Source organism: Syngnathus leptorhynchus, chromosome 1 (assembly GCF_054491065.1).
Source record: "Syngnathus leptorhynchus isolate UIUO chromosome 1, UIUO_Slep, whole genome shotgun sequence".
Lineage (NCBI taxonomy): Eukaryota > Metazoa > Chordata > Actinopteri > Syngnathiformes > Syngnathidae > Syngnathus > Syngnathus leptorhynchus.
The window spans coordinates 7,261,130-7,286,881 of NC_141195.1; the positions used below are offsets into that span (position 1 = coordinate 7,261,130).

A 25,752-nucleotide genomic window follows, 5' to 3' on the forward strand; every position below is an offset into this window, starting at 1 on the left:
TCATATATGAGTGAATAGTATCAAATTTCTACAAGTTTTGAAGTTGTGCTAATATACGCCAATCCGAAAGAGGGCAGTATGACCATAATGCTCAAACTAGGAAATAGCAGTTTGACTTCCGTTTGCTCAGCGCACGTTTCCTCTCGCGGCTCTGAATCGTAAAAGCGACGATTCTTTCTGTTTGCCGGTAAAGTAACAAAGACAAAATGAGCAAGGCGCACCCTCCCGAGCTGAAAAAGTAAGTTGTAATAAACTCTCAGCTATTTCTGTGCTTCGTTTGTCTTGTAAATGAATGTTTGCATTTGGCCGAAATAACCGCGCCGCCATGGCGCCATTTAAAAATCGAGCGAGATAAAGCTAAGCGTTAGCCGATCATTTGTACGTTCACCTGACTTCTGGAACGTTAACTATTGTTGCCTTTCTTCTTTTAGATTTATGGACAAGAAACTTTCGCGTGAGTACGCCTTTTTTTTTTTTTTTTTTTTTTTTTTTACCAAACAGTTACATGGTTTCATATTTGCATTAAATACATGGAGGAAGAAGTCGGACGTGTGTGTGAGTTTTGGATCATTGTTATGTTGCCAAACCCTATTCAATTGTTGGAAAGGTGGCCTCAAATTATCAAAATATCACTGAATTAGTTTTTCCATTGATGGTAGCGAGCTGTCCACAGATTCTCTTAACTGTTTTTCCCTCCCTCATATGAGATAAACTTGAATGGCATCAATATTTTTCATGTGTGTGTGTGTCCCAAACAACTCAACTTTGGATTCATCTGCCCTCACAATATTTTGTCAGCAGTGTATTCCTTTAAGCAGTTCATTCTAAATGCATTTGATTGTGTTTGTGTGTTTTAGTTAAGTTAAATGGAGGCAGACATGTACAGGGCATCCTTCGAGGGTTTGACCCGTTTATGAACCTGGTGGTGGATGACACTCTGGAAATGGGACCAGGAGGACAGCAGCATACCATTGGCATGGTGGTCAGTACTATCCAGCGTTACTTCTTGTACATTGCCATGTACTCGTTCAAAGATGAAGACAGAACATTAAAAAAAATCATCCTTAAAAAAAATCAAGGTTGTTGCCAGAATACCCTCATTACGATTGCATGTAGGTTTTAGTTCCATTTTATAGTGCACCAAACATAGCTGTAAATATTAAAAGCCATAGTATTACCATTTGAATTTGCAGTATCATACTTAAACAAGCCAGGAATGCTTGTACAACCTGTAAGGTTGTAACAGTTGTGATTTCTGTCCCAAACATAGGTCATCCGAGGGAACAGCATCATAATGTTGGAGGCCTTGGAGAGAGTATGAGACTGGCTGCAAGGGGCATGTGTGCGGATACTTTTTTTTTTTTTACTTTATAAACTGAAGCAAGACAACTGTTTTTTGAATTGTAAAACGTTTCATGGCTTTGTTGTGAATAAATAATTTTCTTTGTAGTCTGTACTTATGTTGATGTCTCAAATATCACAGTTTACTGCATCACTGCTTGTGAACTCTATCTCAAGATACACTTTTTATGGTGCATGTAGGCTAAGCTCAAAACGCATAAAGATAGCTTTTTGTGACTGCAGTATTGACCTTATGACAAACTGATTCAAATACATATGAGATGCTCCACAGAAAGTGTTTAAATAATATTTATTCATAAATGCACCCCAGATCTCACTGGGATTCCAGAAAAGCAAATCAGTTCATTTGTCTTCATTGGACTAAATATGTCGAATATCTAATTATCAGGGGTGTCGAGTATAAGAAAATCAAGTGGGTGTTGTAAATACGTAGTTGAACAGGGAAGAAAGACTTAACTCATAATTCGTTTATAATAAAAAGGTCGAAAATCGAGGTTTTGTTTCATTGCTATATAGCGAGCGTTATGTTTTGCTTCAGGGACAATTTTCTAGACGGACTGTTATTCTAGACGCACACTAATCCGCCGTGAAATAAGGTGGCTAGATGGCGGAGTCTCAGACGGAACGAGCTCATAAAAGACAAAGAATGTCTAAAGTTTGGGATCATTTCAAATTGAAAAAAGAAGACAGAAAAGTGCAATGTGTGTACTGTAACGCAGAACTGGCCTTTCACAATAGCACATCGGTGATGATACAACATCTGTTGCGAAAACATCCTGTTAAAGTCAGCTCAACAAGCGTCGCCGATACAAGGTACTGTAACACAAATGTAACGGAGCTTGCCTTAGGACGGATGCTGCTCATCTCTTTCATATTTTCTCACGCATGCAGAGACACACGCCCTCTCTCGCTTTTCGGTTCGGTTAGGTTGCCACCATATATTATTATTTTAGGGCAGAAACGATTCATCGAGTACCTCGATTACCAAAAAATGATCGAGGAATTTTCTCTGCCTCGAGTAATCGTTTATTTCATCGTAAAGGTCAAGTCATGGTTTGGCACTGATTATTTTCAATGTGACACTCTGCGTTTACGTCACTGACGTTTTGTTTGCGGAACGGGAAAAAATGAAAGATAAGAGGGTAAACCATGAGAAAACCAGTAAGAAAAAACGACCAAAACTATCAAAGGTGTGGGAGCATTTTAAATTAAGCTGTGATATGTGTCCACTGCAAAACGGTGCTAGTTTACCACAACAGTACACCTGCAGAGTGGACGGACACGAGACAAGGTCAAATCTACGTAACGTAATTAACGTAATGTAACGTTAGTCCGAAGAAAGCTATGTTGCTGTTAATAATAACTAACGTCAAACCTATGTCTAGTAAGTTACGATTGGTGTTTTGTAAGTAATACTCTAGTAGTTTAACATTATGGTCACTAGTTTTTTTTTTATCTTCAAAAGGACAGCACTGTGGAATGAAGATTTAGAATCAAATTTATAAATGCTCTTTAACTAAGCAAAATTACGTTTTAGCCGATTAATCGATGGAATATTCTGTAGAATACTCGATTACTTAAATATTGGATAGCTGCAGCCCTATATTATACAGAAGAAGAATTATAGAAAATAATCCATAGTGATTGCCCTGCTACCTCTCTTAATATTTTGAAAATATTGGATTGATCTGAATATTTTTTTTTTCAGCTCATCACAACGGCCCCCGGACTGCTTCGGCCGCCCAGCTCTGTCATGCACCGTTGAAGAAGCCGCCTTGCTCACAGACAGCATTTTGAAAATGCTCGTCACTGACATGCGCCCACTGTCCATGGTGGAAGACGAGGGATTCAAAAAGATGATTTCGGCTTTCAACCCAAAATACAGCATGCCGGCCAGATCTCATTTCACGAGTCTGATGGAAAAGAAGCACCAACAAATAACAGAGAAACTGAAAACAGTCCTTCAGGACACGGAAAGTGTAGCATTGACGACAGACGTCTGGACTAGTTTGGCTACGGAGAGCTATCTCAGAGTGGCCTGTCACTTTGTGGGGGAAGATTGGCAGATGAAGTCCTTCTCTCTAACAACAGGGCCTCTCAAAGAGAATCACACAGCTGCCGATATTGCAGACTTGCTGGAGGAGACCACTGACAAATTTCATATCCCCTTCCCAAAGGTGAAGGCGGTTGTCCATGACAACGGGGCCTCTGTAGTTGCAGCGGCAGCCATTTTGAAGGAAAGGCACGGCTGGGCTTCTGTGAGATGCTCCGGATACGTTCTGAACTCGATTGTCCAGAGCACACTGAAAAACAGTCAAACCATTGCTAATTGTGTGGCTTCTGCGAGAACCCTGGTCGAACACTTCAAGAAGAGTGAGGTGGCCTGTGCCAAACTTCAAGAAACGCAGAAACGAATGGGAATGCCACCACTGATGTTGATTCGCGATGTAAGTACGAGGTGGAACGGCACATATCACATGCTGTCCAGGCTCCTTGGACAAAGATGGCCCGTGGCTGCGGCTCTTTCTGATATTGCAGTCAATACAAACGGCAAACAACTCCACTTGGATCTTAAGCAAGAGCAGTGGAACCTCAGTGAGGAGCTTACCCGAGTCCTCGGGCCATTCGTAAGTGTGACAGAGTTTCTGCACGGGGAACAATATGTCACTCTCTCTTCTCTTCCACAGCTGGTGCACAACCTCAAAAAGGCAACACTGAGTTCAACGTTTGAAAGTGATTCAGTAAAGGAATTCCAAGCACAGGTGGTAGAACAGATCTCGAAGAGATGGCAAAAACTGTTTTCTTTTCAGCCTGAGGCGCCTAACACCGTCCTCCTGGCTGCCGCCTTGGACCCACGCTTTCGAAAACTCAAGTTCTTGCCTGCCGAAGATGTGTTCAGGGTCCAAAGTAAAATCCAATCCATGGCTCTAGCTGTCAAAAAGGAAGAAAGACAGTCAAATGAAAGTGGAAAGCAAGCCACGGCCACGTTAGGAAGCCGTTTTGCGCCAAAGGACGGATTGTTCACCAACACTATTCTAGGATCGTCGTCAGACTCTGACAACAGCGATGAGGAGGACGAGGATAAGCAGCAAAGTCACACGGTGCAGAAGGAAGTCTTGCAGTACTTTGGAGAACTTCCGCTCTCCAAGAAGGACAATCCACTGCTCTGGTGGAGAACTAACGCAACTCGATATCCTACCCTGGCAAAGCTGGCCAAATCTTTTTTGGGTATTCCAGCAACACTGACGCCGTCGGAGCGTTTGTTCTTTGCTACTGGGAACATCGTGTCCAGACGGAGGGCCAGTCTTAGTTCTGAGCATGTGGATATGTTGACTTTTCTCCATTGTAATCATGGACTTTTGTAAATGTGTCAAGAAAAGCTCACAACTCTGTCACTGTCCTCTGTCACATACAAACAGCGTCACCTAGTTTGTTTTGTTAATACGGCGGGTTAACACTACAAGTGGTCTAGTATCTATTTTTTTATTTATATACATTTGTTCTGTGTACAGTTTAAATGTCATTTTTATTTTTTTGTTGAGGTATTTGTTCATTCTTGCATGAAAGCACAAGTGACCAATTTGAATGAAAAGGAATTCATTTTGGAGCCTGGAATAGATTGTTGTTGTTTTTTTCTTTCAGGAATAAATTAATTTTGTCGATTTAACGCGACTCTCCTTTCTATCATTTGTTATTTGTTGTTTGATGATGCAATCATGTTATTAGTGACTCAATTGATCCCATATGTAATTCTAAGATTATTCAGTAGTAGAGGTACTGATAAATAATCGATTATCAAATTAATTGATAATTATTTTTGATAAGCAATTGATTTTTTAGATACCTTTTATATTTTAAATTGTCCAAATTGTGGGAATTTCAACTTCTTATTCTCTTGTTTCTGAAAATGTTAGAGTTGAATCATAATTAAACATTTGCTCTTGCTTAAACATTAACGGAATCATAATTAATCTAAAATTATGTCCTGTTTTTGAATAAAGGGATTGAAATTCAAACATGTTTTTAATCCAATTAATTGTGATTTTTTTTTTCTCTACATGATTTAACAACTGAATGAACATCCTCCTAGAGTGATGGTGTCTTTTTGCCGGGGAGTTGTATTGTTATTATTATTATTATTATTATTATCATTATTTTCCCTAGTAGAATAAGTGAAGTCGAGCGATCAGGATGCAAACTTTTGAACAGTTGTCGGCGCTAATGCGCCATTCCATTACGTTGTTTGCTAACCGCCAAGTAACAACCAATAGAAGAAGATCCCAGTGCTTCCTGTTCCGACAAGCTTTTATTTTGAAAGACAATTGTCGTCAGAGAAGACGTAGACTATTACGTCTACGCCGCAGCCTCTCGACGTCATGTGGAAAATAGCAATGTCGGAGGAAGTAGGCAAGGCTCTCCAGTCGGTGGTGCAGCGGGTCAACCAGGCTGCATCCCGACGACTCAAGGTACGTTACGGCCCGGGTAAGTTCAACGGGTCGCGCCGCTCTCACGTAGTTTTCCCGAAAGTGGCGCTGTGTTGCCATATTGTGTTATGTAAGGTTGTCAAATGTCAACCTTTGAATAAGAGCTCAACAGTGAGTGAGGCTCATAACACCACGCGTGGTGGAGGTGGCTGCCGCTCTCAATCCTTCGTCGTGCGCCTGCTTGCCTGCCTGCATGCATGAGATGTAATGTTCTTTAACAATTGTAAAGAATGAAGAGATTTTTGTCGTTTTTTGAGATGGGATTTGAAGGAGGCCATTGATCACAGTATGCAAAAATGATATGAGCCATTAGTGACAATCGATCGTGCTTGATTGGCTGTCACCAATCAATCAGTGCATTCGATAGAAGTAGACCATGAGATGATGCGCTAATGCGACGCAATGGGAAAACAAAATGTTACTTTTTATTTAGAACTTGTCCATGCTTGCTTCCACTCTGGACTAGTCGCTAGTCAATTACAGGAGACATATAGACAAAAAAAAAAAAAAAACGTAGAGACTTTAATATTGCAATAATCTCAAGAGTACATTGCTTAGATCACAATTTTTCCTCAGACGCTTCCAGCTGTGCCACCTCGACTTGTCGCTGTCAGCAAAACCAAACCTCCCGAGATGGTGGTGGAGGCTTACAACCAAGGCCAGCGTAACTTTGGAGAAAATTATGTGAGTATGCAGCAGTCTTTTTTTTATCTCTTTGATTGACAACAAATAAACGGCATGCTTGTATCTCAACACCAGGTTAATGAACTTATGGACAAAGCTTCAGATCCTATGGTGAGTTGACATCGTTTACAAAGCAAATTATTACTCTAATGATCCAATATTTCAGATTTTAGAATCATGCCCAGAAATCAAGTGGCATTTTATTGGTCATCTACAGAAGAACAATGTCAACAAACTCTTGGGTGAGTAAAGGCTTACTGTCGGATTTGCGTTTTGAAATGTGCGTTTAGTTAAATCTCCCTCCCCCCGTAGGTGTGCCAAATTTATTCTTGGTTGAGACGGTTGACTCTGCAAAACTGGCAGACAAGGTCAACAGCTCATGGCTGCGTATCAGAGGAGCGAGCACACAGAGGTTAAAGGTCATGGTGCAGATCAACACCAGTGGTGAACAAAGTGAGTGTTGACTCCTTAGCTGTATCTTCTAGGCATCGTCAGAAACATTGATACGTGTGAATGTGCAAACGTAGGTAAATACGGCCTCCCGCCAGAAGAAACAGTCGATACCGTCAAGCACATCGTGTCGCAGTGCTCCGCTCTGCAGTTCTTAGGACTCATGACCATTGGACGCTACGGCTACAACCTAACCCTCGGCCCAAATCCAGACTTTCAGGTACATAATGCTATTGAGTCCCCCACCTCCACCACTAAATCTATACATTTGTCCATCCAAACTTATTTTTCACAGACTAAATTATAGCTACGATATCCTTTGTCTGGCCTCCTCCAGCCTTTTAGCCCCTTAAATGATGTTTGCTTGCTCACAGATGCTTCTGAGCCGGCGACAAGAGGTTTGTGACAGTCTGAAGCTGCCTCTGGATGAGGTGGAGCTCAGCATGGGGATGTCCACTGATTTTGAACATGCCGTGAGTAACGACCATTACAAACACTTCTTTTCCTTCTTTTTAATGATACGCTCGAATGTCCTAAAGGTTGGGCAATTTGGAAAAAAAGATAAAAAGGGATAAAATTCATCTCCACTAGTCTTTATATGCATTGTCTGTTGGGGATGTGACAACAACATAGAATGGACCAGAACAAAGAGGAGATGTGATGAATATCGTAGAACCTGGAGGTTCAAAATGAAAACAAACTGGACCAGTGTCGCCAATCTGTTTTCACTGTAGTTGGACTAGGATTAGGATTTCACGCGATCATAAATCTCGGCCTACAAGCACATCCTCTTCACATCCAAACAAGTCCAACTAAATTACTAAATGTACCTCACAAAAGCAAAGTCCCAAGACTTGCCACAAGATGGCGTTAGGGAGTAAAAATGGTATGAAGGCAGAAAATAAAAAACAAAACAAACAAACAAACAAACAAACAGGAAGCAAGATAAGCAACACTAGATATGCTAAATATTAGGGATTAGCATTTGGCTAATTTCCATTGATTATGTGACAAACCATGAATTGTTATATTTGCTATAACGCTTGATCAGCTTTGATGCTGTTGCATTGCAGATTGAAGTTGGGTCAACTAACGTTCGAGTGGGAAGCATCATCTTCGGCAACAGGGAGTATCCCAATAGCGCAGCCAACACTCCGATTCCCAGTCCCGCCCCCAGTCCGGCTCCCAGCCCGGAGAAAACAGCCAAGCAGGTGACTGAAGAAGCCGCTAAGAAAATGCAGCATCTGACAGTCTGAACACTAATAAGTTGTCAATTTCCTTTGTAAGAGAAACAATACAACGATAAAATGTGCTAACAAGAAGAGCGCTGCAAACTCCCACACACACACACATTGGGTTAAGATTGCCTAATTATTACATATTTTAATAAAATCTATATCTTTTTTATCTTTTGCCACTAAATGGTATGGTACCCCCATCTGTCACCTTCGAGCTGTGCTAGAAGTTAGAAGACAACCGTAACCGAATAAAATTTTGTTTTCATTTCCTCCCTAAACTGAATTGAGCTGGTGTTTGTGAGGATTTTATTTCCAATTTTTATTGTGCAGCAGGACTTTTCACTTCAAAAATCTCTCATCCCTTTATGACTTTTGTGTATTTAGTGTTGAGGTTTTTTTGTACTCATTTGTCTCTTGAGTAAATCTGCTGTGAATCTGAGGTACGCAAAAGGATTTTCTTCACAACGTAGCAGTATGCTAGGACGGTACCAGTTGGTGTGTTACCATAAGATTTTGTCATTGTCAATGGTTTTAAATATTGTGGTGGAAAGATGTCTTCAGTGGAGCATTTAAAGAGGAAGTCAAGTCAAATTTGTCGAGATATGTTCCATGTGCCTATGTTGTATGAACAAAACGTGACATCCTGCGCTCTGATGTCATTTTCAGCACAAGACAAAATGGCCACTCCCTGAGAGGGATAAAAAGGAGATGGATTTTGCTGCTGAATTCATATTCCACAAAGGCAATATTCATCTCAATCCCATTTAGACAAATGGGACCTTATAGAACACAAGAAATATTTGAATTGACTTCCTCTTTAATCAGTGCTTAAAATCTTGTGCTCTTAGGGACACCTAAGCAGAGCAATAAACTTTTAGAAATATCTCTGTTGCTGGTGTATTTTTTTTTTAACCTACATTTGTTAAGCAGTGCTTTAAAACTTTTTTTAGAGCCCAAATGTCTTTATTAAGCATAAGGAGATGACATCAACATGACTTAACATTTTATGGTTGACTGTAGCGCACCTATGGAGTTGGACATTAAATGAAACACCTGCAAACAGTAATTCAAACTTCATAATGAATTAAGTCTTCCCCATCAATCAATGGAAAAAAGTAAACTGAACCTACAAGATTTTGTGGTATTCCCATAAAAATAAATAACAGTAAAACAAAAACTCACCCTCCCAAAAATCCACATACCAACCAGCTAGAATGTTCTGACAACAGAACTGCATGAACATCACAGAAACAACTTCTAGACAATAATCTCACCTTAGAACAAAGTAAAATGGTAACACCTCAAACCCTTTGAGACATTTTTAAAAAATCTTTTTTTTTTTTTATTGTGTAATTGTAAAGTCATAACTATGTAGTTGCTGATGAATGTAGGTTTGACTTATTTGTCTTTCAGTTAGTGACGTTTAGAAATTGTTGGAAAAAATGAATAAAATGCTGTTGTCTGACAAAGCATACGGATTTACACATTGATAGTAATAATTATGTACCGGTAGTGGTTTATGAATGTGGGTGTGACTTGTTTGTCTTTCACACATCTCCACAACCTTTTAAATGCCTTACTCTGCAGGTCGTTGCCTCGAAGTGAAAGTCCAAACAGAAACGAGACGCTGGAAAAAGGGAGTATTTCTTAAAAGTATATACTTATTACAGAACCCCAAACAAGCCATTTCCCCCAAAAAATATATTTTAAAATCTGCTTTACACGTAACCAAATGATGCCCAGTTATTGTCAATCGAATGGGGAAAAAAAAGAAAGAAGAAAAAAAAAGGCAACTTAGATGTCATTCTGTTATAAAAGAATAACAACTGCCTTTTTCAATTTGCACATTCCATCTTCATTCATGGCCGCTACTCAACAAAAAAGTCTCTGCCTAAATTCTTGCGTGGCAAGTCTTGGTTCCAGTCATTCAAGTCTGTCCATAGGTGTCGTGTCTGTCGCTCCCCATCGCTTCTTGTCTTCACTCTCCGGCTAAACCAGTTTCTTAGCTTCGAAAAAGCTCTTGAGGTGCTTCATCTGCCATATGCCCGTGAGGATGAGAATGAGCGTCTGGGCAATGGACCACCAGAGAACGCGCTGGTTGGTGCTCTCGCTGGTGTTACGGAAGCGCTCCTCTCGATACTGCGCAAAGATACATCCTTTTAGGCGCTGGAGAGCGAAGAAAAGTCAAGCTAGCATCTGGTTCCATGTGTCACTCACCCTTTGGTAATTCTGTTCCTTTTGGATCTGTTCGACCTGATCAAGAAGCTGTCTGGCACGCAACTGCAGCTCAGACAGCTTGTCCTTGGCTGCAATTTCTGGGTAGTTATTGGTATGTTCGCCAACCTGAATATCTAGATGGACTCTCTGCAACATTGGGAAGATCACAGTTAGAAATGCACAGAGACCAACGGACTTTCAACTCTGGTTCCAAACAAGAGTGGGAAAACCTTCCAAACCTTTGAGTTGATTCCAACCAAAGTAATCAAATAAGAGGTTGGATGGGAAAATATCAGAAGCTGGGTCCTACCAGTTTGCCTCCAGCAAACAGCGCCATCTTGGTTGAGTTGGAGTGCAGACATATTTGGTGCTCTCCTGGAGTATGAGATGTGAAGGTGAACCGACCATCTGACCCATACTGACGAGACAGGATGACCTGAAAGGGTCGAACGAGAACATTTTTGTTTTCGCAATACACTGGAACACCTCAACATGCTCACCATCATTATCTAAATGATGTGTGATTTTCCCATCAGGGAATTCCACAAATAAAATTTCACAAATCTACCTATCAATGCCGGTTTTTGTTGTTTTTTTTAAACTTGATATTCAACATTTGTTTGAATATTTAATGTTCTTTTCATGCCTTTGTGTCAGGATCCTTGATCTCAACATGCATTCCAAGTCCCGGCGTGGATGGGAGGAAGGTATTGGTGTGTTTGTCCCAAAGCTGAGTACTGTACTTTCCTGTAAAGAGACAAATGCACCTCATTAGGTTATTATATCATTATTCCAAAAAAATGGAACACAGTCTGCAGACTAATACATCAAAATGAACAAAAATTGTCAAATGCTAAACCCCCTCATGATTTGAAATGAGTTTGCTCACACCTTCTGAGCACATTTGTATTCACGTTGCAGTTGAAATAGCAAACAATATTTATTGCAAGGTAAGATGACACTCAACCTAAGTGCTACCGAGAACAGGTCTGTCGAATTTTTATCATGAAAATGATCAAGTCACATTTAATTGAGCACGCTTTCCCACAGAGCTCTTTATTGTTGATTTCTTGGCATGCCTCCCACATTAATTTATATAATTATTACTAATGACGCTGACTTAATAAAACAAACAAAAGTCAACTGTCAGTGAGTGGATCATTCTTTAAAAAAATAAAATTAAAATAAAAAAAGAGCAGGTGAATAATCCACGTGTCCTACGCAATGTCACGAAACCGGTCGACACATTTAGTCCAGTATCTGCCTTGAAACACTCAAGTGTTTAAATGGAGAATCGGTGCGAATGATTAAGAAAATAAATCTGGGCAATAATAAAGGATCGCAATATGGGAACAATACGATCGTTACCGTCATCTTAACACGTTCAGTGTCCCAAAGCAAGCCAGATGGTTGTTACCTTACATAGCTTAAGCTAGCTTTGCTGAACAACAAAGCCAATGTCTTACCGATCACCATGGTTTCGTCTGGAATTTCCTCGATGAAACATTTTTTCTCCGTCTCTCCTATGTGGAAATAGAGTGCATAGCTTGGATGAATCCAAGCTACTATCAAAAGTCCAACCGTGGCGGCGGTAAGCATCTTGCAAGAAGAAGGCTCTTCCACCATAAGAGAAGACTGTAGAGTAGCTGTGTGCAAGTGACGTAACACCTAATGCGGAAGAAGGAAGGGGATTTCCTCTCGAAATATCATTTTGCCCCGAGTTTTGTCTCTTCACATAACTCAATGTCCAGGAACTAGCAAGCAAAGGAAAATGGTGGTCTTTCTATATTGTGGTTATACTACTACACACAATACACAAATAAAGAGATACCTCCCCACAAATTTGGAAATCTTTTGTCCGCTGAAAATGTTCTGCCGTAGAATCCAAACTCGGGGTCAAAGATTAATAAGGTTTGCTAACAACACTGGCCCTGTCATGTGTTTTACAGTTAACGTCGTCCCACGCACAACGTTTTACGAGAACAAGAAAATATAGGAGCAGATTTTTAACTGGAGGTCGCCTCTTTTATTAATGTCCGGTTCTTGAATTGTCAACGAGTGCTTCTGAAAACCGAAGCAGTCATTTCCCTAGTTAGCCGTGTAAGCTAGGTTGCTAGCTGTGTAGCATTAGCCTGCCTGGGTAGACTACCTACCTAGCTGGGTTTCTCCCAGGTTGTTCGCGAGCGACTCCCTGACTGCCTGTCTGATTATCTGGACAACAACACTGGAAAAGAATAAAAGGTAACACAAAACGCCTCAGTGTTTGGTTATAAAGATATGCTTAAGTTTTTCTTGATAGTTTATACATTGTTTCACTACTGTGTGGAAACGTAACACGGTGACGATCAAGCCGTTACACGACACGATTGTCCAGAGAATAATTAGTATCGGTATATTACAAGTTTAGTTTTATTCATTTTACTCGACTTTTTCCCCATGTTAAAATTTGTAAGTATCTAACAAGGCATATTTCCCAGTCCCGCGTTTTCCTCCACCGCTTTAAAGATGACGTAATGTTTTCTTTCGGTCACCATCGCCGTTCTTTGTATCCATGTTGACACCGTACTGATGGTAGCGTTACAAATGTTATGGTTCAGGCAACAAGTCCGGTGTGGCGGAAGGTTCGGTGAAAGCAAATGACGTGTTAGCACACATTTATTGTTTGGGCGAGATTGGGTATTGATGTGTGTTTACATGTGCTTGTAGGGATGGTGCAGCCCCAACCTGATGGCCCACTGCAGTGGAACATGTCAGGAGATGATAGTGGGGGGGCCCTCAGGGTCCCACCTGAGCTGGCAGCCAATGAAGTGGTCACCAGGTTGCTCGGAGACAACCAGCAGCTCAGAGGTATGTATTGCTGTTTGATTAACAATCAAGGTTGTCCTGGCAGATGGGGATCAACGCCATATTTTCTTTTCACTTCTTGTCCTCCTTTAACCCCCACGTAGCTGTGGCATCTTTTTTTTAACATAACGTGATTGCTATTATTATTATTATTTTGTATCTCACAATAACATTGGTCTTTAACGTAGTAGCAAGTTACACGTACGATAAATATATGTCATCATTTAATTACTTGGAGCTATACTACACCAGACTTATTTGGTCGTTAGATAGTCGACAAGTGTTAGTGTTAGGGTTTTTATCAACTTTATTTTGTGCTAATATATCAATGACAGTCGTGTGATGAAATTTTTGTTTATTTTACTGTGACTGCCATTATCCTAGTCTGTCTAAATGTTCAACAACTTGCCTGACAAATTATAGTCTTCAAACTGGCCTTTTAGGAAAATCCTACTTCCCTTACCAGATGCAAAATACAAAAATGGTATTCATTGTTGTATTGTATTAGGTGCACTTAAGTTGTCATGAATTCCGAGACAGTGCATTGCAGAAACTGTGTTCAAGGAGAGTGTGGTTTGTGGTGATTTTCTAAAACAAAGAAAACTAAGCACAGCTTCACAGACAGTACCGCCAAGCTATAGTAGAGTATGTACATGGTTTTTACGGTTTGTAATTTTGAAACTACCTCTCAAGAATTGACGTTTTGATCCGTCACCTTTACAAAATATGCATTATGTTCATCCATTTGACAACTTGTGCCCTTTCTCATCACGCTGTCTTTCAGAGGCCTTGCGGCGAAGCAACCTCGCCTTGCGTCAGCGCTGTGAAGAGATGGAGTGTTGGCAGAGGAAGACGAGAGAAGATAGGGAATTTCTCAGTTGTCGTTTCCAAGAGGCCAGGGCACTGGTAGAAAGGCTGGCACAAGAGAATCACTCTTTACAAGGCCTGGTGAATGGACCGGCCTCCTCATCCAACCACTGTTGTAGCTCCAGCCAGACTGAAACCTCTTTTCCAACCAAGAATGGCCCTCTTGATCAGCCACAGGTTGGTTCTTTTACAAAGCACCATACGTTTTAATACATTTACCAGTGAGCCAATAATACTACATTGGCACCCAGGAAGCGACGCACTGCCATCTGCAAGGAAATGCGAGCTTTTCCACGGTGTATAAAAAAATGGGCGTCTGCATTCTGAGTGGAGCAGGACTTCACAAATGTAATAATGCTTCTTTTTATGTGTTGCGTATAATAATGTATAATTTGGTCATTGGATCCCTTAAGAGCAGCTTTACCAATCATTCTAATGCAAGCGATATTCCTCAATTGGTTGCACAAGAGTAAAAGATATTAGGAAAACCCTCAGGTACAGCAATGTAAGTGTCTCCATTGAGGGATTTTTCTTCACCCCATGATGGAATCATTGAAACAGAGGACCAAGTAGCTTCGACAAAAGATGTGGAAAAACGTCCATAGGCTTTACTCGCATTACCAACCTGTCCCTTATTTGTTCATAAATAAACAAGAGAGGAAAATAAGAAACATCCATGGAGGGAATTGCTACAGTAAAAATGATAATAAACAAGCAACTTTTAGTCAATGAGTTCCTCTCATTTTTCTTCCAGATCTTTGATCAACGAGAAAAGAAAACAGTGGAGGAAGCAGATCAGCACACACAGACAACTCCCCCTCGTAGCTTGGTAAGAATTGAAGGGACACCCGCAGCATGCGCTGAAGGATCATATGTATTTGTATAATTTCCCTCTAATGAGCATATATGAGTGTCAAGTGCAAAACAAATTGGATCCCTGTTAGCTCCGTTGATGCAAATGATCCTTATCAGCATGTAGCACTACATGACCAGTGCCACCTTTTGGGAGAGAACTAGTGCTACACATCCAGCTCAAGGCCATTTGAGCTTTGTGGCTATTTCTAGTGTTGCTGGAAGCCAAGTTCTCATATGAATGGGACCCCTTAGACTATTGGACACTATTATGGCATTATGGATACTTACATATGGTTCCTCTCTAATCCACTTCATCTTCATCCAATAGCTCCTTAGCAACTCATTCAGAATTCTGTCACATTGCATGTCTCTCTCTACAGCCCGTTCAGGGTGCAAATGACTTCCTGCAAGTGAAGCTCCACAAAGAAAAGCTGGAGGAAGCCATGCGAGATCTGAAAAAGAAAAATGAAGAGCTGGAGCGGCAGAGAGACGAGGGCGAAAAGGAAAGAGAGCGAATGCGTCGCTTCATTGACCCGCTGGCGGCCAAACTGGCCCAAGTACAGGTAACCGTGATTCGCTTTGGCCCAAATTGCACACCGTGAACTTGGGTTGGCTGATTCATTGATTCCATAGCTCAAAGCATGTTCCCAATGATGTGCACTTTTTTGCACCAAAAGCATAGAATAGAATCAGTGTTGCCAAATGCAAAATATTTTTCGGACCCCCTCGTCTTGAGTTTTGCATGTACAAATGAATTACCATTAGTCTTATCCTAAAATGATTGCTAGTAGGATTTTGGTGCAAAAAGATTACTTGGATGTCTTTGACAGGCAAGCAGTGCTACTGAGGAGGCTGTTCAACATCGCAGCGAAGCCCAGTACTCCTCTGACTGGTAGGATCATTTTTGACAGTTCTTTTCCAGGTTTTCAGTTTAACACGACTAAAATGTCCAGTGTGTCAACTGCGCCGTTCAATTAATCTTAATCTTCCGAGAGTGCTTGTCGTCTTGTTTTTTCTTCTTGTCATCAAGGTCTTATTTTTGCTTGATGTGTTTCCTTCTCCCTTCATTCTTGTTCTTTGCACCAGCTCTAGCCTGGCTAAACTCACAGAGCAACTTCAGGCCACGCAGGGCAGGTGAGCCCACCCACAGCTCTGTGTGGCTTTTCTTTCTGGTCAAATGCATGTCCTACTTAACTGTTCTGCACTGTGGCTGTTGTTCCCGCTTTTGTCTGTGTGGCTTTACAAACATTGTGAACAGTTAGGCCCAAAACCAAAACATGTCTTTAATTTTGTCACCGCATATTTTTTAAGCGGATGTGATACAAGCCGTTTTTTTAACGAGATAACATTTCCAAACAACAGTATGATTTTCCTTTTTTATATCTTAAATAAAACTTCCATGAGGAAAGTTATTCATGGCCATTCTCCATACAGGTTCATTCTCTCTTTTCATGTTGCTAGATATTTGAGATAGATTGAGTTTCTTAAAAGAAAAATAATTTGGAAAATGTCAAAATTGGGATTCCCCCACCCGAAAATCACACAATTACACAATCTTTCCTTTCGAATTCTCACTGAGTCATCATACTTATGCCTTATGTAGATGTATGCATAATTTGATTCCATCAAACATGTATTAGAACTCTTAAGTGGTCTATTTTCCCTTGTGTAAATGAACATTAAGTTAATTATGATTCCATAATGAATAGGTATCACGAACTCGAGGAGAAGCTGAAAAACCTGCTGAAGAGTTCCGCCCAGCGTGATCGAACCGAGGCTGCGCTCAAACAAAAGGACAAGGACTGTGAGGCTCTCAAAGCTCAGGCAACGTCTCTCTTAGCAGAACTCAACGAGAGGCAGAGCTGCCTGGAAAAAAGCGAGCAAGAACGGAAAATGCTGGAGGACAAGTATGCAAACGCTCCAAGTTGTACTTGGGATTTACAAGAACGTGAGCTCCTACCATCAATCGACTTTGCTGTACATGTGTGCAGATTGGGCAGTAAGGTGAAAGCGCTGCAGGTGGCAGAGCACGAACTAGAGCAGCAGAGGAATCAGCATCATGTGAACAAGGACAAGCTTATGTTGCAGATTCAGAGCTTGGAGCAAGCCCTCAAGACAGAGAGACATGTTGTCACCGAGGAAAAGTGGGCACACACACACACACACTTCAAAAATCGTTGTTATTAATTCCAATATATTGTGCGCATTCCTGTGAAAACTGATTTTACCCATTAGATTATTTATTTATTTTTTGGAAGGGGGGAGTTCGTAACCTAAAAAAAAGCCCAGTACGGTGCAAAACTATTGTAAATATATATATATATATATTTTTAAAACCGTAAACTGTATGAAAAGCTTAAAAAAGTTTATCAAAATGTATCTCGTTGGCGCTAATGGCAGTCACATTCATGAGCCATAGTGTTAGGTGGTAGAGTGGCTAACATGGCTGCCGTGTAGCTTCCTTTATTGGTTTATGATGAGGAAATCGCCCCTGCCAACATAGTACGTGTTGTAGCCTCCTCTGGTTTACTGTTTGCCTTTTCTATTTAGTATGAGAGCAATGTAATGCAAAAACACGTGACCAGACTGTATCTGTTGATGGCGCTGTGGCGGATTACAGCAAATTGTGGAACTAACACACTTAAACAGCAGAAGGAGTGTTTTGAGTGGACTGTCGATTGGTTCCTGTTAATTCGAGTTTCCACTGATTGTTAATTTTATTATACTGTGTCTGTGAACGATCGACTTGATTATCTGAATATAAATGTAATATATCTCAAAATATTGGGCGAGATGTTTGATTGTTAATCCGCTAGCAAGTTATGAAGTGTAATTCAATTCTGGTATTCATTTACCCTCTTAGGAAAAAACTGACACAGCTTCAGCATGCCTACACGTGTCTCTTTCGAGACTATGATACCATACTCAAGAGTGAGGTAAAGTCAATGGAACAATAAACCCCTTACTCATGTAACTTGCTGTACATTACTTTTAACATGTGAATGTTTGTGCCACCTACGTTTTCCAGGGAGGAGATCTGTGCAGCCGCCTGGAGGAGGCAGAGAGAGCGCTGGCCTTGAAGCAAGACCTGATTGACAAGCTAAAGGAGGAGGTAGAGCAACAGAAGGGCTCACTGGAGACTGTTCCTGTCCTCACCGCACAGGTACAAGTTCAGTCTTTGGTCTCTTCGGTGGCCGTGATTAACAGTGTGCGTATTTTTAGAGGTGGGGGGGTCGAGTTAGACATTTATTCTTAAATTTGAATTGAGTCAAAAAGCTCCAAACCCATATAGTACACCATGTCAAAACTTGCCATAGTTTTTTGTCATGGGTTGAGTAGGAACACGCATCAGTCAGCTGAATGTTGTTGTTGTGGTTCATAAACCATTAGTCGTACATTCCTGTCAAAGTGACACGTGACTTTCTTCAATTAGAGAGGTTTTTTTTGTATTTTGTCTGTGTAATGCTTGCTTCTCCTCCATCTTAAACTGTGTTCAGGCTGAGATCTATAAGGCAGACTTCCTTGCAGAACGAGAAGCGAGAGAAAAACTAAACCAAAAAAAAGAAGAGCTGCAGGAACAGCTGAATCATGCCTTGACTGAGATTGACAGGCTCAAACAGGAAGCTGCATTCCGGTAAATATCCCTTGCTTGCTTGTCTCCTTGGTGAATCTGGTCAAGATTACATCAAACATCGGCATTTGCTTTTTTTATGCATGCAACCTAATCTTCGATTGATGTCTTAAGTGGGTTGATAAAGCTATCCATACTGTTTCAGGGCACGTATGGAGCAGATGAAGTTGAGGCATCAGGAGGACTTTCCAGCGCGAGTTTCACACATTGCGCCTCTACAAGGTACATTATTACTTCAAATAATGTTGAAAAAATTAATACTGTAAAGAAAACCAAATCTTTCTGTACTTGACATGGGGGACGTTTGTTATTAAGTTGGCTTGTTACATTGACAGAGAATGTAGCAGTAGAGCGCAAAAATATTTTTGAAAAGCCTGTCATGCTTGTGCTCCATTACAGTGGAGCATCGGTTTTCGAACGTCCCGGTTCTCGAACAATTCGGTATTCGAACAAAAAAAATGTGAGATTTTTATGCTTCGGATGTCGGACGAAATTCGGTTGTCGAACCTCGCGAGATGAGCCGAGAGGACCCGCATGCCAACTGACTCCCTTCGTTATTACATTCTCGTGGGAGCAGTAAAGGCATCCTAAAACACAAAGACGTTCCTCAAGCAATGCGACGGTGAGCGCCATCGGAAAAAAAATTCAACTTCCTGCACACTGAGATTCACTTACATTTTGGAAAGTACATCAGGACTTTCAAAATATTTTCCAAATTTCAGCGACGGCTCTGTCACAATAATGCGACCAGCGCGGTGCAGTTGAGCGCAGACAGTGTTTTTCTTTTTTGTTGGAACGGATTCATTTTTTTTCCCATTATTTGTAATGGGAAAACATGATTCGGAATTGGAACGATTCACTTCTCGAACAGCCTTCTGGAACGGATTGTGTTCGAAAACCGAGGCTTCACTGTATCAGGTGGATTTTCTGTCGGAGTGTTCAACACGGCGCCCCCTCCATCCTTGTACCGTAATCCAGGATTGGGGCCGACTGGTAATCAAGGAGCAGCAGGAGTTGAAGATCTGCCAGAATTATGTTGTCCCAAGTGCCAGTATCGGGCTCCAGATATGGACACGCTGCAAATCCACGTTATGGACTGCATACAGTAACAGATTTCAGAGTTCATCTTCCCTTCAATAATCGGAACAGCCGTACCATTCTAATCACTGATAGGTGAACTGAAAAACATAACGTTCTCACAGTAGCAATTGTCATCGATTCAAATTTTAGACTTTGGCATGTCACCACTTTGCCATCACCGTTTATTTGATTGAATCAAGATCTGTAGAGGAAGGACTCGCACGCACCACACAGGATCTAAGAAAAGGGCATCAAGTGATCCAATAAGAGGATCGTAGGTGCTTAATGTAATCGATATATTTGCAGGGAACAGTCGATCAATGTTGCAGAACAGAAAGGTACTAAAGCACTGTTTTTTTTTGTTTTGTTTTTTTAAATAAATGACTGTTCTGTTTTGTTGCTTCGACATGCAGTATGGGCTCAGTCTGACTCATCACGCCGGAACAGTTTTGCTGCGTTTCACACGCTCCCTCGATAATTTGTACAACAGAACGGCCATCTACTACGAAGTAGTGCCAATCACCCTTGTAAAGAATGTGTCTGCCAAAGGGATGTGACTTTTATTTTTTGTCTATCACCAAGATCCAAGGTGCATCCAAAGTCCAGCCGAGTTCCTTTCAGATGTACACGCACGCACATCAAAGCAGTCTGATGTTAATCATTTGCCGTCGTGACACACTGTCAGAAGTTTTGCGGAGTTTACGCCGGAGCTGTTTCAGCTCCCAAACAGTATTAATCTGAAAGTTATAGTGGTATGGTTGAACGATGTAGATGGGCGCGGGAGGGGTGGTCCCTTTCCAGCTCTGTGTGTCACTGGAATCGACGTTTTGTAGTCGCACCTTATTTGCATTTAAATGCAATACACGTGAAATCAAGTTAACCTAACACGGAAACTTTAGACGACGATGATGGAATGAAGATGTGCCAAACACAGGACTGTTCTCATGAATGAAAAAAGTAACGACAGCATCGTATTCCTCTTGACCTGGTCAACCCATTCACTTTTTGCTGTAGCTTTTCCATTCTTCATTTCTGTCTTCTCCTCGGTTCCGCCTCCTTTTTTTTTTTCTCTCACGTAATTATTTGCCTGCAGCTCGGCAGACAAGATGTGCTTTTGAAGTCAGTGCCTGATGGTTTTTTTTTCTTTGTCCGTCTTTACTCTGCAGACATAGTGGTATCCTAAGGAAAGAATGGCTGATGTGTTTGGGATTAAATATGTATTTTAGTTGTCATCCATTGTTATTTGACAGTAGTTCGTCTTTGAACCTAAGATATATTTAAAATATACAGTAAAATCATCCCCCCCCCTATCTCCCTGAAAGGTAACGTGAGCGGGTAACCTAGTGAGCTTTAAATTAAGGTGTATATTCAAATATGGTATGTTTTGGTCATAAATGTTTCCATTACCTCAAAACATATCTGTCCTAGAGATGGTTTGATTCTTGGTTAACAAAGTAGCCATTCCCTTTGTACTATGTCTGTGTATACTGTTGATTACATCACAGAAGACCTTTATTGTGTACTCCTCCCTGTAGCTATCAATTATCTGAATGTAAGCGCATTGAGGTCAATGTTTTTGTGATTGTTGTCTGTAATGATGGATGCTCTGTTGGTGAAGTGAAAGTTGTTTTAATCTGTTCTGAAATAAATCAGTTCTTTGACTCACACGTGATGCTGCTAACTGCTGCTTGTAAACAAAAAAATAATAACAACCATATAAAGATCTATTTTTTGACTAGGCTTCTTAGAAACCTAGTGTTAATGACTTATCAGTCTGTCAAAACACCATTGTTGAATACAAATTGGTAGATTTACTCATGAAATAGTTCATCTTTCTCCAGTACTGTATTTTAACCAAACTATAATATGCCAATATCATAATTGCCCAAGTCAAACTGTACTTGCTTATGTCTCTATATTTGTTATTAATCGAGGTTATGGTACACCGCAAAGGCTGAATCGAGGTCATGGACAGTTGGTTGTTGTTTCTTTTTAATTGTTCATTTTTGCAATTAGACAACGATGTTTTCAAAATGAATGTCTTAAACTTTCTATATTGTGGTCTCTACAGCTCTTGTGCAACTCAGCTCGCTGTTCGGGAATTAAGCATTGCTTTCAAAATAAGAGATTACTACAAAATGAGATTTTTACGCGTAAAATTTTACCTTTCATGTATGCTTATATTTGAGTCCGCTAAAACAATAATGTTCTTTATACTATATCTCCAATTGTTTGAAACCATGTGTACAATTTAGACTCATTAAACAGTAGACGCCCTGTTGTGCGGTCACCTCAATATTTTATTTTGACATAATATAAAGTTGTTTTATCGTTTCCTGTTAGAGCGCGCTGACGCTAGCCGCTCATCCCGCTCCTCCATTCATCGTGGACTCTAGCCTTCCGATTACATGTCTCCTTTCCGCCCGCGTTGAAAACTTGAAGGTTCCCCAGACCGACATGTCAGGTTCAACCTCCCCACCTGCCCAAACAGAAGCGATGGGAACCGAGGGATGTTTTCCCCCTGGGTACAAGCCTTTCAACCCCGAGGAACACGGCTTGGAGCGAGGCTTTCGTCTCACCGCCTATTCGGACTTGAAAGGATGAGGCTGCAAGGTCCCGCAGGAGGCTCTGCTCAAACTCCTGGCGGGACTCGAGTCCAACCGGATCGACGGGCCAGGGAAGGACGGAGACAACGCATCTGAGTTCGCGCAACAGTTGCCCGCCGGTCCTCGGCTTGGTAGGAAACCGTTGGTCTTGCGCAAGCTAGCACCGCGATACCTGACTTTGTTAGCTAGCGTAGCTAAACGGGCGAGCTAACGTGTGCTCATATGCCGCTGTCACGGATCAATATGTTTCTGGCCACCGTTCAAGCGCCAAAGTTATGCAGTCAGAAACGTGCAAGGTTAAAAACCAAAAAAAAAAGAAAAACAATTGACAAGGTAGCATGAGTCAGCATAATTTGTAATCGGGTCATGCTCTGCGCCATCATGTTCTTTTCTTTACTGAGTTACGTGGAGTTTGACAGGACTCGTCCCCGGATGTCAGTCTTTAGAGGGCGCACAAAATCCATCCGAGGCACACACACAATATCATCAATAGTAAACATTAAGAAATTATTATTATAACTATTGTGCACATTTGGCTCCAGTGTAGAGTTATTGCCTACAAGTTGTTTGAGTGAGACTTACTCACAATTTGCAATGTTGCACGATGCACAGTAACGTGTAAAACATAAATTCATATTTCCTGTCTAATTTCAGGAGTGGGAATGGACTGCTGTGTGATCCCTCTAAGGCACGGCGGGCTATCTTTAGTCCAAACAACAGACTTTTTTTACCCGCTTGTGGAGGATCCCTACATGATGGTGAGGATTGCCCTCCAAGACTAGTTGGCACATTTCTCCAGTTCATCCCTATTGACAACCACTCTAGCCATCTACAGCCATGAATGTTAGTTATTCTTATGATCCTTAAATCATTACTTTGACCTTTGTCTTCCAGGGCAAGATTGCATGTGCCAATGTCCTCAGTGATCTCTACGCCATGGGCATCACTGAGTGCGACAACATGCTGATGCTGCTCAGTGTTAGCCAGAAGATGAATGACAAGGTCACATTTCTCAACTTAGTTTCCCAGTTGAATTTTGTATGAGATCAACTAAAAAGCCTTGTTCATGCGATCACAATATACGACGCAGGACCGCGAGCGCGTCATGCCGCTCATGATTCGGGGATTCCGCGATGCTGCCGAGGAGGGAGGGACTTCGGTGACAGGCGGCCAGACTGTGATCAATCCATGGATCATTATAGGGGGAGTGGCCTCGGTTGTTTGCCAGCCCAACGATTTCATCATGTAAGTGCGAGTGTGTCAACAGAATCGTTTTTTTCAGTTGTTTGATCATTATTATATAGGCAGAATAACTTCCTCTTTTCTCCAGGCCAGACGGTGCTGTCCCAGGTGACGTCTTGGTCCTCACAAAGCCTTTGGGGACACAAGTGGCTGTTAATGCTCACCAGTGGCTCGAGCAGGTCGGTTCTACTCAAGGCGCAGTCAAACGGGATTTGATGAGTATTCTGACGCGACGCATCTTCTTTTCTTGAATTGTTTGTCCAACCAGCCTGATCGGTGGAACAAGATTAAGCTTGTCGTCACAAAGCAGGAAGTGAAAGAGGCCTATCAGGAAGCTATGTTTTCAATGGCAACACTCAACCGTACAGGTATGCAGAATCCATTGAAATAATCTGTTTTTCGATAGAGGGATGGCAAAAAAAAAAGACCGATTGAATTTTTTGAAAACATAGAAGAATGTTGTCATATCATTTTTGGGAGTGAGTGTGTGTGCCTGCATGCGTAGGCAAATCAGAATACCTGCTTATCTCGATATTATGTTTGTGTTTTCCCTCAGCCGCAGGTCTTATGCACAAGTTCCAGGCCCACGCAGCAACAGACGTCACAGGCTTTGGTTTGCTGGGACACGCCATCAACCTGGCAACACAACAACGCAACGATGTGGCCTTTGTCATCCATAACCTTCCCATCATCGCCAAAATGACTGCTGTCAGCAAAGCATGCGGCAACATATTCAATTTGGTTCAGGGCACATCATCCGAGACATCCGGTAGGAACACCGGCAGTAACTATTGTTGCTAGGAAATATACACCAAGATTGAAATTGTGATATTATTTTAGAAAAGGTATAAAGCAAGGTCAAGGTATTCCTACTGTGTTTATGATGCACTCTCTTTCTTTTTTTCAAAGGTGGGCTGCTGGTTTGTCTGCCCAGAGAGCAGGCTGCCAAATTTTGTTCAGAGATGAAGAGCCAAAGCTCGGGGTCTGGAGGTCAGGGCGCCTGGATCATTGGAATTGTAGAGAAGGGAGACCGTCGCGCTCGCATCATCGACAAGCCCCGTATCATTGAGGTCCCACCACGAGGAAGCCAAGTGGCCAATCAGGAAAACAACTCTGCCAGCCCTTTGCCCGGGCCCAATTCGTCTTAAACTGTGTGTTTATGAATGTGGGTGTGTGTGAGAAAGTCGAGGATGCCGCCTATCTCTTCTGGAAAGCACAGATCATCGCTTTCATTTTTCTCCGTCGTAGTTGGTCAAATGGACAAATGACCTTGTCAGATATCAAGCTGTACTAGCTCAATGTCAGACTCATTTTACAAACGGTCATCTTCAGTATTTGGAACGAATGCCAAATAAGTAAATGAAGAAAATAACATTCCAAATCATCCTTGACAAATCCACAGGTTAAAATGAATATCCAGCAGGCGGGAAATTTGTGCGTATATGTATGGATGGTTTTTATGTGACGTGGGCCGCCGTGTTTTGTTGGCTTGATTTGAATGAGGGATGAAATTAATGTATTATGAATGAATTTCTTCCCCAAATGGAATTGTGCGTCTGTCTTGTGTCTGGCTCAGACATTACAGTCCAGAGGAAGGTTTGAGCAGCTTCGTCTGGACAAGTGGTGCCAGGTACAGATGGCTTTTTTTGGCTGATTGGTCATCCAGCGCCAAGTCAGTCACATTCTTCCAGTTTATGAAACTCTGCCTTACAAATCCCAGTCAAGGGGCCGGGTGGAGTGGATGTCTGTCACTGGAAGGGTGAGGCAGACTTGCTTTGCTGGAGGGCTAAAGCTGTTTGTAGATTTCCTGCTTTTCACAATCAGTAATAAAAAAAAACATTCAATTTGTTTCTCGTCTTTTTGTGACATGCAAGGAAAAACATGACATTCAACAGAGGAAGTTTTTTTTTATTAGCAGTTTAACTGTGATTGGTGGAGAATAGGACAGAGAGAACGCATAATTGCGTTATACATATTCAAATTTAATGCGGCTCGGTGACACACTGGGTAGCACGTCCGGCCCTCCCTGTGTGGAGTTTCCATGTTCTCCCCGTGTCGGCGTGGGTTTTCTCCGGGCGCTCCGGTTTCCTCCCACATCCTATAAACTTGTTTGGTAGGCCGATAGAAGACTCTAAAATAAGTGCGAGTGCGGATGGTTGTTGGTCTCTGTGTGCCCTGTGATTGGCTGGCAA

At 41.5% G+C, this 25,752-nt stretch overlaps 6 protein-coding genes across 11 annotated transcripts; 5 read left to right on the top strand and 1 right to left on the bottom strand.

Moving 5' to 3' along the window:
• Nucleotides 1–80: 80 nt before the first annotated feature.
• On the top strand, nucleotides 81–1,449 carry snrpg (small nuclear ribonucleoprotein polypeptide G). The gene is made up of 4 exons (XM_085925421.1): nucleotides 81–238; nucleotides 432–454; nucleotides 858–982; nucleotides 1,271–1,449. Exons 1-4 carry the CDS (start codon nucleotides 207–209, stop codon nucleotides 1,319–1,321), a joined length of 231 nt encoding a protein of 76 aa, XP_085781547.1. The 5' UTR covers nucleotides 81–206; the 3' UTR covers nucleotides 1,322–1,449.
• Nucleotides 1,450–1,912: 463 nt separating this feature from the next.
• LOC147061656 (E3 SUMO-protein ligase ZBED1-like) lies at nucleotides 1,913–5,029 on the top strand. 3 transcript variants are annotated; one of them, XM_085929022.1, is made up of 3 exons: nucleotides 1,913–2,175; nucleotides 3,071–3,989; nucleotides 4,050–5,029. In XM_085929022.1, the coding sequence occupies exons 1-3, from the start codon at nucleotides 1,967–1,969 to the stop codon at nucleotides 4,725–4,727; spliced, it is 1,806 nt and encodes a 601-aa protein (XP_085785148.1). In that variant the 5' UTR covers nucleotides 1,913–1,966; the 3' UTR covers nucleotides 4,728–5,029. The 3 variants fall into 3 exon arrangements, with proteins under 3 accessions (XP_085785148.1, XP_085785140.1, XP_085785155.1); XM_085929014.1 differs by having other exon boundaries at nucleotides 3,071–5,029; XM_085929029.1 differs by lacking the exon at nucleotides 1,913–2,175 and adding an exon at nucleotides 2,190–2,552 and having other exon boundaries at nucleotides 3,071–5,029.
• Nucleotides 5,030–5,672: 643 nt separating this feature from the next.
• On the top strand, nucleotides 5,673–9,536 carry plpbp (pyridoxal phosphate binding protein). 2 transcript variants are annotated; one of them, XM_085931262.1, is made up of 8 exons: nucleotides 5,673–5,828; nucleotides 6,423–6,530; nucleotides 6,606–6,641; nucleotides 6,697–6,772; nucleotides 6,843–6,983; nucleotides 7,058–7,200; nucleotides 7,355–7,453; nucleotides 8,054–9,536. In XM_085931262.1, the coding sequence occupies exons 1-8, from the start codon at nucleotides 5,739–5,741 to the stop codon at nucleotides 8,234–8,236; spliced, it is 876 nt and encodes a 291-aa protein (XP_085787388.1). In that variant the 5' UTR covers nucleotides 5,673–5,738; the 3' UTR covers nucleotides 8,237–9,536. The 2 variants fall into 2 exon arrangements, with proteins under 2 accessions (XP_085787388.1, XP_085787468.1); XM_085931342.1 differs by having other exon boundaries at nucleotides 5,732–5,844.
• On the bottom strand, nucleotides 9,160–12,107 carry tmed4 (transmembrane p24 trafficking protein 4). Its single transcript, XM_085931478.1, has 5 exons — nucleotides 11,902–12,107; nucleotides 11,082–11,182; nucleotides 10,746–10,871; nucleotides 10,436–10,582; nucleotides 9,160–10,357 (listed from the first exon to the last, which is right to left on the bottom strand). Exons 1-5 carry the CDS (start codon nucleotides 12,059–12,061, stop codon nucleotides 10,208–10,210), a joined length of 684 nt encoding a protein of 227 aa, XP_085787604.1. The 5' UTR covers nucleotides 12,062–12,107; the 3' UTR covers nucleotides 9,160–10,207.
• Nucleotides 12,108–12,319: 212 nt separating this feature from the next.
• Nucleotides 12,320–21,391, top strand: ikbkg (inhibitor of nuclear factor kappa B kinase regulatory subunit gamma). Of its 3 annotated transcripts, none has more exons than XM_085930892.1 (14): nucleotides 12,320–12,676; nucleotides 13,142–13,282; nucleotides 14,064–14,323; nucleotides 14,901–14,975; nucleotides 15,382–15,564; nucleotides 15,832–15,893; nucleotides 16,088–16,135; nucleotides 16,711–16,908; nucleotides 16,993–17,145; nucleotides 17,865–17,937; nucleotides 18,030–18,164; nucleotides 18,499–18,635; nucleotides 18,778–18,854; nucleotides 19,551–21,391. In XM_085930892.1, exons 2-14 carry the CDS (start codon nucleotides 13,144–13,146, stop codon nucleotides 19,739–19,741), a joined length of 1,731 nt encoding a protein of 576 aa, XP_085787018.1. In that variant the 5' UTR covers nucleotides 12,320–12,676; nucleotides 13,142–13,143; the 3' UTR covers nucleotides 19,742–21,391. The 3 variants fall into 3 exon arrangements, with proteins under 3 accessions (XP_085787018.1, XP_085787168.1, XP_085787088.1); XM_085931042.1 differs by having other exon boundaries at nucleotides 12,321–12,676; nucleotides 19,611–21,391; XM_085930962.1 differs by lacking the exon at nucleotides 16,088–16,135 and having other exon boundaries at nucleotides 12,322–12,676.
• A 669-nt stretch (nucleotides 21,392–22,060) lies between these two features.
• On the top strand, nucleotides 22,061–25,398 carry sephs3 (selenophosphate synthetase 3). The gene is made up of 8 exons (XM_085931135.1): nucleotides 22,061–22,449; nucleotides 22,973–23,076; nucleotides 23,213–23,320; nucleotides 23,409–23,563; nucleotides 23,649–23,739; nucleotides 23,829–23,928; nucleotides 24,117–24,329; nucleotides 24,470–25,398. Exons 1-8 carry the CDS (start codon nucleotides 22,170–22,172, stop codon nucleotides 24,706–24,708), a joined length of 1,290 nt encoding a protein of 429 aa, XP_085787261.1. The 5' UTR covers nucleotides 22,061–22,169; the 3' UTR covers nucleotides 24,709–25,398.
• The last annotated feature ends 354 nt before the right edge of the window (nucleotides 25,399–25,752 follow it).